General features: G+C 45.9%; 1 protein-coding gene across 4 annotated transcripts; it reads right to left on the bottom strand.

Moving 5' to 3' along the window:
* Positions 1–1,539: 1,539 nt before the first annotated feature.
* Positions 1,540–11,744, bottom strand: AGA (aspartylglucosaminidase). 4 transcript variants are annotated; one of them, XR_014306824.1, is made up of 9 exons: positions 11,568–11,744; positions 9,497–9,650; positions 8,744–8,856; positions 7,342–7,454; positions 5,990–6,104; positions 5,004–5,210; positions 4,112–4,219; positions 3,271–3,404; positions 1,540–1,799 (listed from the first exon to the last, which is right to left on the bottom strand). XR_014306824.1 is itself a non-coding variant. In XM_082715828.1 (9 exons), exons 1-9 carry the CDS (start codon positions 11,698–11,700, stop codon positions 1,699–1,701), a joined length of 1,170 nt encoding a protein of 389 aa, XP_082571954.1. In that variant the 5' UTR covers positions 11,701–11,742; the 3' UTR covers positions 1,540–1,698. The 4 variants fall into 4 exon arrangements, 3 of the variants coding, with proteins under 3 accessions (XP_082571954.1, XP_082571955.1, XP_082571956.1); XM_082715828.1 differs by having other exon boundaries at positions 4,112–4,211; positions 11,568–11,742; XM_082715829.1 differs by having other exon boundaries at positions 5,135–5,210; positions 11,568–11,742.
* Between the last annotated feature and the right edge of the window lie 319 nt (positions 11,745–12,063).

Here is a 12,063-nt window from a genome sequence, read left to right as displayed (position 1 = left end):
GTGAATGTGAGTGACTCTATAGGATTATTTTCCTAGTAGTTTACAGGCTTCCCTCAGTAGCTGCTAATTCCAGACTTCAGATTCTAATTTGGGAAGAATCTGATTTGGTGCACTAGTGTTCTGAGAAATGGAGAGATTTGCAATCCGACCTTCAAAGGCCAAGGCAGCCATAAGAGCATAGAAAAAGGCCGACAAGTTCAGCTTGACAAGAAATGGTTTATTAAGGGGACTCAGGAACAGAAGTGTATCTTGGTCAGCTACAAGATGAGCAGAGGTCCACAAGCCCACCTCCTATAAAATCCACTTTTTATAGCCCTGGAGGCTGGGCCACTACCTGAGAGGAAACATTGGAGAATCATAGTCTGATCTCCAGACTGATCAAGGACGTTTTGACCCAAGGATGTACTTAAGAGTATAGTTTAAAGAAAGAAAGAGAGAGAGAGAGAATGTGTGTGTGTGTGTGTGTGTGTGTGTGTGTGTGTGTGTGTGTGTGTGTGTGTTTGGCAGAACTCCCTGGGTTACACAGCCATCCTGGGGGGACACTTTCAAGATGGCGTTGGTCGGGTTCTCACAGCTGGAGCAGAGGGTGTTTATGAAGAGGGTCTCTGAACCTCTTACACAGAGCAAGGTCTGAGAACAAGGGAACTAAATGCATCCTTAAAACTATAGCTCTCTGGCCCTAAATTATAAAGAACAGTAAATATTAAGATGAGTTGGAAAAAATCAGAGCAGATCTACTAGAGTTTGAGGACAATGTTCTACACACAGGTTTATGTAAAAGATAACAATTTTGAAGGAAAAGATGAGCAGAGAAGGCACACAGACAACTCTCTGGCTGTCTGTCGGACAGCTGACGGCGCGCCGAGGAACACAGGCCCAGCTAGACACCCTTTCACGGCCCTGTTTCCAACTGCAGTCACCAAACTACGCCCAAGAGATCAGTACCACTGTCGTATCGACCCCACTGTGGCCCTAATACATTTTCACAACAAATTCTCAGTACTAAGTATTAGTAGCTAAAAGATCAGGGATTTTTGTGACTAAAGAAGCTTCACACACTGAGAACTCCATCAGAGGAAAAAAAAAAATAAAACAAAGAAACTCAACACAATTGCTCATCAGAAGATTTGCCCATACCTTCTAATACACACAAAACAAACCCGCCTTTATTATTAAGGACATTCTTTCCCCTTCAAACTGGTAGGGAGCCATACGCAAAACGGATCATCAGTGATAAGAGACCCATCATTGTAAGGCAGTGAAACTGAATCAGGACGAATCATGATGACCCACCATTATTTTGTTTTTTGGGTCTAAAAGCCTTGGACACTCATTACTTTAAGTATCCAAATACACATTATTTCCTTTGTCCTTAATACATCAAGGTGGAAATCAATCCCCAAAATAGCAATGTCTTGAAACGTTGAGCAGAAATCCAAATAGCACTTAAAATGTAAACGTACACAAAACACACGCATCATATTCACGTTCAGGGGAGACAAAGCTTAAGTAAAAAGATCCCAAGAACCACTCTGGATACAGAAAGGGAAAGTGCTGCTTCAGCACACATTTATTTTTGTGCCTGTTCTACACAAGGAAGGTCGGATGCGTGAGGCGTAGAACCCGAGGACAGTGAGTCACCTTTTCCGCCTTTGTTTCTTTCCTCTTTATTCTAGAGATGCCGACGGAAAAGATGGATTAGATGCAGTCCACTTTTTCTTCAGTTGGCTGGTTTTTCAGAGAATTATAAACCATGAAACTGAACTGAGTAAATGTGGGAAGTTTACTGCAAGCAGCACCTGGGGCCAAGAGAAGAGAAAGTCGTCTGGGTAAACAGAAGACACACATCTTTACAACCAATACAGACGCGGCTCCTTTGCCTGGCCACTGGCTGTCATGGTCCCAAAGTCATCAGCGGAGCCACAGGGGAGCGCACAAGGCCAGGAAAGGAGAGAATGGCGGGGGGTGGGGTGGGGGGTGGGGGGGTGGTGGGGGGAGTGGTGGGGGGAGCGTCTCTTCCAACCTCAGAGTACAGGCCAGGTGGCTGCGGGTACACACGCATGCTGTCTTTGCTACTATTGCTTTACTCTGGCTTCATATCCTTTTCTTAGTAAAAATAATTTACGCAAGTGCTAAAAACTTTAGTTCCCTAGCCACTGAGAGATGCCCCTCATTCAGCCCTCATGTTCCCCTCCTCCTGCTCCCTGTTCTTCTCCATTCTTCTCCCACAGGAACAGCCGTTTCTCAGGACATCTGAGGCTACCGCAGCGCACCTTCCTGCCTCCCCATCTACGCCAATGCGGGTCTCTTCCCTGGTCCAAACACCTGCACGGCCCCCTTCTAATGCCACCGCTTTAGAGAACCAGTCAATTTTAAGTCCATCTGCAATTACATAATTGTCATTTTTACATCTTGTTAAGTCTAACTTTGAGCCTTCTGAGGTTTATTTCTTAAGATGGAATCAATCAAACTGACTTACTTTAAACATAAAGCCTCCCCCACCCCAACCCGGCCATCACTTTTATTGACTTTGGTATCTCAATACTTAAAAAAGAATAAGGAATTCCTCAAACAAGTTTTTCAAATACAGAACTGTGGGAAGTAAAAGATCAAAGGACAATAATAAGCAGTCTAACCTAATAAGTTATATTGATCAGTAAGCCGTGTATCTTCCTCATCTGAAAATTCACTAATGAGAAGCGGCAGTGGTTGGTCTTGAAACACTTTGAAACTGTGATAGGCTCGTACGGAAAGTAAATGAAGCAGAAGACATGCCTCAAATGAGGTGCAAAAATAATTCTGCTGACTTCTTTGGTTTACTAATTAGTAATACAGTTGATACCTTGGAGCCCCAAGATCTAAATGATTGAGACATTAATATAATGAATGGAAAAGAAGCGGGGAAGACCAATCACCCCTATCGACCTCCAATTAATAAAAGCATTTGACTAGAGTAGCCCATGTCAGCAGGCCCCGGAGCTGAAGCTGAACTTCCTGGCGGACCCATGTCAGAGATAAGAACGATGAACCCAACGCTGGGTCATAAGCATGGAGAGTCAGCCAGACGGGGCCAAAGTGGGGGGCGGGATTAGGTGTATTTAAGCACTCTGGGGGTCCTGACAGATCAAGAGTTAACCCTGACCCAGTGCCTACCCTACAGAGTCTCTGTTTTTCATTGGACAGGAGCAAGTTACACCACCATATTTTACAGTGTATGTTTTCAACAACATTTCCAAGTTCACGCAAATAAGAATTCCCAATAAAACTCACCATAACTTCCAGTGACATTGGCACATATCACGGCCCCAAAGAAGTTTGGAAAATACTTCTGAATTCTGGAAATCACTTTCTGGCAGGCTACGGTTGGATCTTCCCCTCTTCTCATATAGTCTACAGCTTGGTAGCTGATTTAAACAGAGGCATAACTTTAGTATCACAGAGTCCACAGAGTCCAAACTTGTGACCTGAAGTTAGAAACCTAAAACCATCGGAACGGTCACATTTGATAAAATACAAAAGGAGAAGTCAGTAATTCACATAAGGAGCAGCAATTCCTGGGAAAGCGCCATCACGGAGGCGAGTAAACCTGGATACCATGTCTATTTTTTCAACTCCCTTCATTTTAAACGCCTGTTCTTTTTGGCTCTGGCTGGTAACTGGCACTCAGTCATAGCAGCCAGAAATCCTAAAGAACAGAGATTACGTTTCAATAAGAAATGGGGCCACAGTTAATGGGGGAGATGGTGGGCATGTGCACAACATCCAGCTGTAAGGATGGTCTTTCAGTGATTAATTGTACACAGCGACCGCCTTTCGTACTTTTATCATCAATTAGCACAGTTCTGTTACTCGGTGGCCTTACATAAGTGATTTAAATGCATCATAAGTATTTTCATCTGTGAAGCAAAGCAAGAAATACTCTCTTTCAGAGGACGATGCTGACTTAAATTATTGCCATCGAAAACAAGAGGTGAGGGATATGGAAGCCGACTTTCTAGAAAGCTCCTGTGCGCACAAACTCAGACAGCCTGGCACAAACAGTTATCTTCTGTCTTGACAGACACCGTCTCCGGTCCACGACCTGGAAGGTCCGAAAAGGAAGAAGTCCCACCTGGGAAGAAAGCGCATCAGAATGTCGCCGTCGCCGGTGGCTGCGGCCGCTCCCGCGCTGTCCTCCGCGTAGGCGCCCGCTCCGGGGACTGGCGAATCTCCTACTCGACTTTGTGAGGGCACAGCACAAAAATTTAGGACAGGAAAAGCAAGGGTCAATGCCATCATATTTTACGAGAAGTTTCAACAATAGGAGTGTTTCTACTTTTCCGATGATTGTTCTAAGTTAATCCTTCATCAGAACACAGGGAGCAAAGATTCTCATCAGGTTTTCAATGAAGGTTGCCACAAACCTCAGTTAATGATGCAAGAATCAGATGCCAGCTCATCAGATATCAAGATGGCACAGATTCTTACAATTATTACCTTAATAATCTTACAATTACTGAAAAATTCTTATTCAGTTTTTACCATCTTTACCATCGAATTTCTTGACTATCTCAATAGGTTCCGATTGGTTTCCCTCAGCTACAATCTATTCCTGCTTTCTCTCTCATGCGCCAGTATTTTACCAAGGTTCTTCCTTGGAATAAACCTTGGATGTTTTTCTACTACTTCAAAATAAAATCCAGAAATCCTTAAACTGACTCAGGACCTCCTGCAAGGTGCCAAAGCTGCTTCTGCCCCGCGCCCCCCCAAGCACCTGACATCCACGCAATTTCTCTTCTTCTGGTGGGAGCCCTGCGCCGAGTAGGTGCTACCCCAGGTCTGTGCGTGCCGGAGCCCGGGTGCCCTCTTCCCTTCCCCGGGCTCAGGCTCGGCCCCCAGCCTCTCTCTGCTGGCCTCTCCCCAGCCGACTGCTAGCTGACTCCGACCCTCCGCCATCCCTGAGCTCCAGGGCAGGGACTACAACCCCCAGGCCTTCGGCACTTAGCAGCTACTCCTTTGCTTGCCTCCACATTTCTTTGTCCCCGCGCTGCGGCTGGGGTTGAACTCTGCGCTGTGCGTCTCTCCTGAGCGCCCTGCACGTGCCGCTTTATACTCAGTGTGTATTTGTGAGACCTCTTCTTTTGGAAACACTAACCCAGGAATTTTGAATTTTATACCGTTTGTAGATGTACCAGCAGCAGTACGTCCCATCTTATGGACTACGACCATGCCTAGAAGGTAAAAAAAAGAAAAAAAAAATTACTGTAGCTGTCCGCTCTGAGGTTTACCTCAAATCTAAACAAATACATGAGCAGCTGGTAATATAAATATCCTCATTCAATAATTTTGGGTAGAAGAAAATCAGACGCTCAGGAATATTATTATACCCCTTGCCTAATTTGTACTGTTTCAGAACCCACTGTCATAGCATCGTCTGGCAGACTTTCCAGATCCTTACTCTTCAAACTGCTCAGTTACCTTTCCAAGGTAATTCCAGAGCAAGTTTTTGACACAGAATAATGGAAATTTTCAACATGACAGCTTGAATGTGGCAAACATAAAATTATTAAAGAACTACATCTCTAACAGGGGTGCCTGGCTTGCCCAGTCGGAAGAGCGTGTGACTCTTGATCCGAACGTCATGAGTCTGAGCCCTCGGTTGGTGTAGAGATTACTTAAATAAATGAATAATAAAAACTTAAAAAAAACCCTACATATCAAATAAAGATTTAAAAATCTACGAGTGGTTAAACACTAGATTTTAGGGGCCTTGTGTAATTTACCTAAATGTATATAGATGCAATGGAAAGAAAATTGTGCGTGTGTGTGAGTGTGAGTGTGTGTGTACACATACGCACATATGTATAGCCATATATGGCCTTACTTGGCACCCAAAACAGTTAAAATCACTTTCTGGCACATAAATACGGATGAGGAACTTAAGAACTACAGACAGACAATTAAAAATGGCAGAACTTTAACCATAAAAATTATATAAAAGACCAATTACCAATTGTATCATGACCGTAATTATCTCCTGTTTCTTTATGGGTAGGACCTTCTTGCTTTAAGATACCAGGTGGCTTGTAAGGCCCACAGTATTTTGAAGGATCCGGTACAACATTCTGCGAACAAGATTGAAGTTTTAGTTTGTAGAAAGGTTCATTTTAGCAACGGGCAAGTAACCACATACAATGATGAAACATTAGTAAGAAATCCAAATGACGTCTGGTAACTGAAAGGTATGAATTAAAAACAAAAGATCAGCTCAGTCTTCTGAGAACAGATGGATATAATTTTATTTAATACCTAGTCTAGTCTCAGAATTATATAAGATAGAATAGACATCTATATTACTTGGAAAAGATCCCCGATTTTTCTCTTTATATGGCTAAAGTTCTCCACATGATGGCAGATATAAATGAAGATTTTTGTATTAGATCTTAATCCTCAAAGGAATTAGGTACACAGCCTGACCTTTAAATTTCAGGATTTGTTCTCTGGCCAAAGAAGAATTCTGAGATTTAAAGCAAAATCTATTTTAAAACCCTCTTTATTTCAAAGCTAGGTTCATGTGAATATATTCTAAGTTGTACTCAGATTCCTCCATGGATTTAAAGATACAAGAAAATGATTCAAATTCATAAATTTAGGTTGTGCATATGGATTAGTATTTCATCAGGAACCTGCTACTCAGGTCTTACTCATCAGTGCACTTGCTGCCTCCCGTGACCCAGTTTTATACACCAGCCTCCTTCAAATGCTAACCCCAGAGACTCGCTGGTTACTCAAAGGTAATAAGGGTTTGGGAGAAGACACAGATGAGAGACTAAGGTAGTCCACAGAAGGGTTCTGGACGGCAAAGACAAACAGATTCAAGCTAAAAGTCCCACTGATTTAAAGATAAATGATCCCACCACTAACACACTAGTCACCTAATAGTATAGATCCAGGCAATAAGGGCAAGAGACTGGGCATACTTCATACACATAAAATTTAAGAAATATTTTAGACAAATGGTTTCTAAACTCTGATTTTTTTTTTTTTTAAGACTTGGAAACTTTTGTTGCAAGGAAATACAAGCAGAGCCTTTCTGACTGAGGCCACCCCCTCTTTCCCACAGCAGAGTGGTCCCAGTTTGAGAACTGTTGCCAGGATCCAGGAGTTCCTCCACAGACGTGTTTAGCACAAGCTGAGGAAGGTTCTGGAACATCCATGCCCAGGGAGTCGACTTAAACCGTTGGTTCTCAAGTGCAACCAGGGTAATAACCAGTACTGTATGAACAGGCAGCCAACAGAGAGCAGACGGGATGTCGGTCATACTGTCTGGCAATTTACTTTTAATAAATTGGGTCTACATACCCTCCAGTGGTTTGGCTGGCAGTTTCGAGCAAGCCAGTCTGAGTGAAGGGCTCGAGAAGCAGCGGTAGATAGGTCCTCATTGATAAACCCCATACTTTCAGCAAACTTGGTGGCTAGAGATTAGGAAGAAAAGAAGGTGGTAAATTAGTTAAGCACTGCCTTCTAAATAAAATACGTGTCCAGGAAGCGTTCTTGGTTAGCGGTCTCTCAAGTGGGTGCACACAACGACTTTGAGAAGAATATTCGGACACAAGCAGTTTTAAGGACATCAGTTTCTAGATCTCAACATGCCACATGTCCCATCTGATCTCCTGGAGACCCCTGGGGTGTATATTATGACAGTTCCTGGTTCTCTTTTCCACCCCCACTTCACAATCTCCTTTTTCGCACACCCATCTCACCAAGCAAGAATCTTACTATTCTCACTAGGGCACAGTGCCTGGCCTTGAGACACCAACCAAAGGGCCAGCTGGACTCCACGCATGGGTGACAGATCCTCTGGTCAGGTAGTTTTTAATTCTGTTTTTTGGGAAAAGTGAAGGATGCCTAACTGTGGAGTTAGCTAATTCATCCTTTAAAAGTAAGGTTTTTTTTTTTTTTTAATTTAAATTTTATTATTTATTTATTTGGCACAGAGAGAGAGAGAGAGATCACAAGTAGGCAGAGAGGCAGGCGGAGAGAGAGAGGAGGAAGCAGGCTCCCCACTGAGCAGAGAGCCCGATGTGGGGCTCGATCCCAGAACCCTGAGATCATGACCTGAGCCGAAGGCAGAAGCTTTAACCCACTGAGCCACCCAGGCGCCCCTAAAAGTAGTTTTGTTTATAGATCACTGCACGATCTTTGGTGTACAACTTGGGAGACATCCAAGCAAGAGACGCTGCCATAGCAGAACGGCTCTGGTGCCTGTCCTTGGCTGGGACGAATGCTCCACGGTCTCACACGGATACAGTGAATTCAGGGAGAGAAATGCTGCAGCTCACACTTCCGCCCAGCCATTACCTACCTACAGATAATGAACTAGGTTTTTCAATTCCCATTTTTTTAAAAGATTTAATTTATTTATTTGACACAGAGAGAGATCACAAGTAGGCAGAGAGAGAGGAGGAAGCAGGCTCCCCGCTGAGCAGAGATCCTGATGCGGGGCTCGATCCCAGAACCCTGGGATCATGACCCGAGCTGAAGGGAGAGGCTTTAACCCACTGAGCCACCCAGGTGCCCCTCAAATTCCATTTTAAAGATCAAGGAAGTGTGAATTTAGAAGTAACTTACCTGAGGGTAAACAGACACTACATAAAACAGTTGGAATTTGAACTTGGGTTGGCTTTGATCGATTTTATTTGTTCACAGTGAGGAACAGAAGAGACAGAGGAGTAGATAAAGCTTCAGTGTCATAAACGTATACCTGACTCTCCCACCAACAGCGTGTGTGCCGTATGTTCCAGCACTTTCCGAGCCACACCAATTGCGTTTTTAATTCTCCTGAGATCTCCTACCGCTCCTACGTTCATAGTCGTGCTGCAAGAAAAAAAGTGTGTGCTACTGATTAAGGTACTGTCACAGGTTCAAAGATGAAACAATACTGGTTTGCTGGGAGCAACAGTTTTGTAGGATAAATGCAACCATCTTAGCTTTACACAGGCTAGCACATGCATGAAGTTCATACAGATTCCCAAAAGCCGACAGATTAAGGAACAGACCAAAAGTCCAAATACCATGTACCACAACAGCACTGCCATTGTTTCTCCTGATTCATTTTTTTTTTAAGATTTTATTTATTTGCAGAGATAGAGGCAGGCAGAGAGGGGGGAGCAGGCTCCCCACTGAGCTGAGAGTCCAGTGCAGGGCTTGATCCCAGGACCCTGAGATCATGACCTGAGCAGAAGGCAGAGGCTTTAACCCACTGAGCCACCCAGGCGGCCTGCTCCTGACTCAATTTAAATGCAGCTTCCAAAAGGGTTTTAAGGCTTTGGGCCATTTGTAGCTTGGGATTCTGTATGTTCTAAGACTACCTACTTACATGCGCTATTTCTATTATGATGATGAGGGGGAAACTCCTCGTGTCTGGACCGGCCAGGTACAAAAGGTAGGGGTTTTGACTTGACAAAGCTTATGCAGGCCTCTTTCTTGCTCTCAGTAGGTTCATCGATGCTCTTACCCGTCCATGATCATGGCGTCCAGTGTGGTTTCTCCGAGTTCATCGGGACTCCCTCCAAAGCCCACGGTGCCGTCACACTGCTCCCGCTCACACACAGCACAGCCCTGCTCAACCGCATCCAGGGCCGAGCCTCCAGAGGCTAACGTCCTCCATGCTGTAATCAAATCCCAGCAGTGCTGGCTTACATACGGATTTTTCTTCTCGGGGCCAAATGCAACAAACCAGAAACGTTTTGAGAACTCATATAAAAAAAATCACATTTACACTAAGTTAAACAGAATTCTAGTTTAGGAAACGCTACAAAGGAAGGATGTAGACAAAATTATATAATGCAGCTATTTACAGTGAAGAATTTAAAGCCTGGTTACTGAGAGACAGTGAGTGGTGGTGTTTTTTACTTGGTAATATTTCTATGCTGTGTAAGGAATGTCTTCTCTCCTTCAGTTTTATAAGTGAAGCCACTAAGAGGCAGCTAAATAGAAAATTCATTAGATCATAGTCTTATAAATTTCTTCTGCATCATTAGGTTATTAAAAATATATACAGCTAGTACTTTTATTGAGGTAACATCCGTCACAGTAAGTCTCAGTGACCATACCCTAACAGCAGATAATGACAACGTGGGCTTCACATGGCTTCTTGGTCCACTGATGTGCACAACAGCTTTTCTGGTAAGTACTGTACAATCACTATCCCCATTTTAAATAGGAGGAAGCAGACCGGAGAGGTTAAGTAACAGGTTCAAGGTCACACGACTGGTAGGTAGCAGAACCGGGATTCAAAAGCCATTTTGGCTCCAGTGGCCATGATTTTAGCAGTTTTTTTTCTATCAAGTTCCATATATTGAGAAGGAAATGTACATACATGAGAAGAAAAAAAAAAGATCTTTGATGGTCAAGGTCTTCATTAATAAAAATAGAATTCTTTGAAGGGAAGGAGATATTACTGGTCATTTTAAGTTTTACTACTGGGCCTACAGGCTTTAAACTATATTTCAAGAAGTTCCCGTTTCACTGCAGGCGACCTTTTTATGTCCCCTGCCTTGGCTGCTGGACTTCTGTTCCATCTCCTCACGGCAGCAGTTTGCCTTGTTTTTACACTTCATCTGAGTCCTATGTGCCCCCTAGAACGGACACTTAGCTCCACCAAATTCCCGAGTCAATTCTGCCCCAATAAGTTATATTAGCAACGGGGGAGGAGTCTGAAATTACCCTGGGGGTAGTAGGTCTTGGAATGAGACAAAGCCTCAGTACATGAATAAATGACAAGATCATGGTATGTACGGGATTGAATCCAAGTATAGAAGATAGGCACCTAACTCCGACTGGGCACAAGGACAGTAAATCAAGGAAGGCTTCCTGAAAGAGGTGATAGCTAAGTGGTTCTCGATCTTGGCTTCAAACCAAAATCACTCAGGAAGCCTTAACAAACCCAAACAACACAGAGGTCCTGTTTCCAGCAGTTAAATGAAAATCTCAGGAGGTAGGGCTCAGGCACGGGTATTTAAACTAGCTTCACAGATGATTTTAACGGCCAACCAAGACTGAAACACTGTTCCTTCCCGGTGGCAACGACATCATGCCGACATGTACCAACAACAAAAAGTGAATGCAGAAAGAGTGTGTGCGCTTTGGAAAACTAACAGCCGTTTGCAAAGCTGCAGCTGAGTTAGGGTGCTGGGGAGAGCTGACGGGTCTGACAGGCGGAAAGGTGACCAGAGACAGGCCCCGGAGAGAACGGATGTCAGGCCCACCGCGGAGGCGCCCCGGAGGAGGCCCCAGCAGCTGCAGGCCCGCGGCAGGCTGGAACGCGAGCAGGCGCGGGGCCGAACGGAGGGCGGGTCGAGCCGCCACGAGGAGCTGGAAAGCAGCCGCGGCAGGCAGGGCTCGGGGGCCGCCGCGACAGCCGCCGCGGGGCAGGAGGCGCGGGAGGGCCCGGGCGCGGAGGCCGCGGGGGCGCTGGCCCAGGCCCGCGCGCGTGCCCGCCGTCGGGGGGAGGGGGGGTCCGCCGGCCGCTCGCCCCCCAGCCGGCCCGCGCAGCGCAGGCCCCGCCCCCGGGCGCCGCCCCGCACCTGCTTCCGTGGCATTCTTAAAAGGCCAAGTGTTGAGGACCAGGGGCAGGGGGCCGGAGCGGTGCGCGAGCCCCGCGCCCAGCAGCAGCAGGAGCAGCAGCAGCAGCGGGGCAGCGCTCCCGGGCCGCGCCATGGCCGCGCGCCCGCCGGAGACGGCGCTCGGGATCCCGCGCCCCGCCCAGCCCGCGGCCCCGGCGACTCCCCGGGGAGCGGCCCGGCTCCCTCGACTCTCGCGAGACCCGGCCGCCGGGGCCGCGGGAGCTGCGGGCGCCTTGGCCCAGGGTCCCGGGGCTCTTGAGGTCCTTCGCGGATTTTTTCTTCTTCTTCCTTTTTTTTTTTCTTTTTTTTCTTTTAAATAGCCGACTTGCTGCTCCCCCCGCTGTGAAAGGCGGACGGAGCCGGGAAGGAGTTGATGCAGCCCCGGCTGCACAGGAGTACTTGGCAGTATTTCCGTTCGGTTTCCGCTCACTGCCCTTTAAGGGAAGACTTGAAGCAG

The sequence above is a fragment of the Mustela nivalis genome, assembly GCF_964662115.1.
Source record: "Mustela nivalis genome assembly, chromosome: 20".
NCBI classification, from domain to species: domain Eukaryota; kingdom Metazoa; phylum Chordata; class Mammalia; order Carnivora; family Mustelidae; genus Mustela; species Mustela nivalis.
This window is presented reverse-complemented; position numbering and strand designations above follow the sequence as displayed.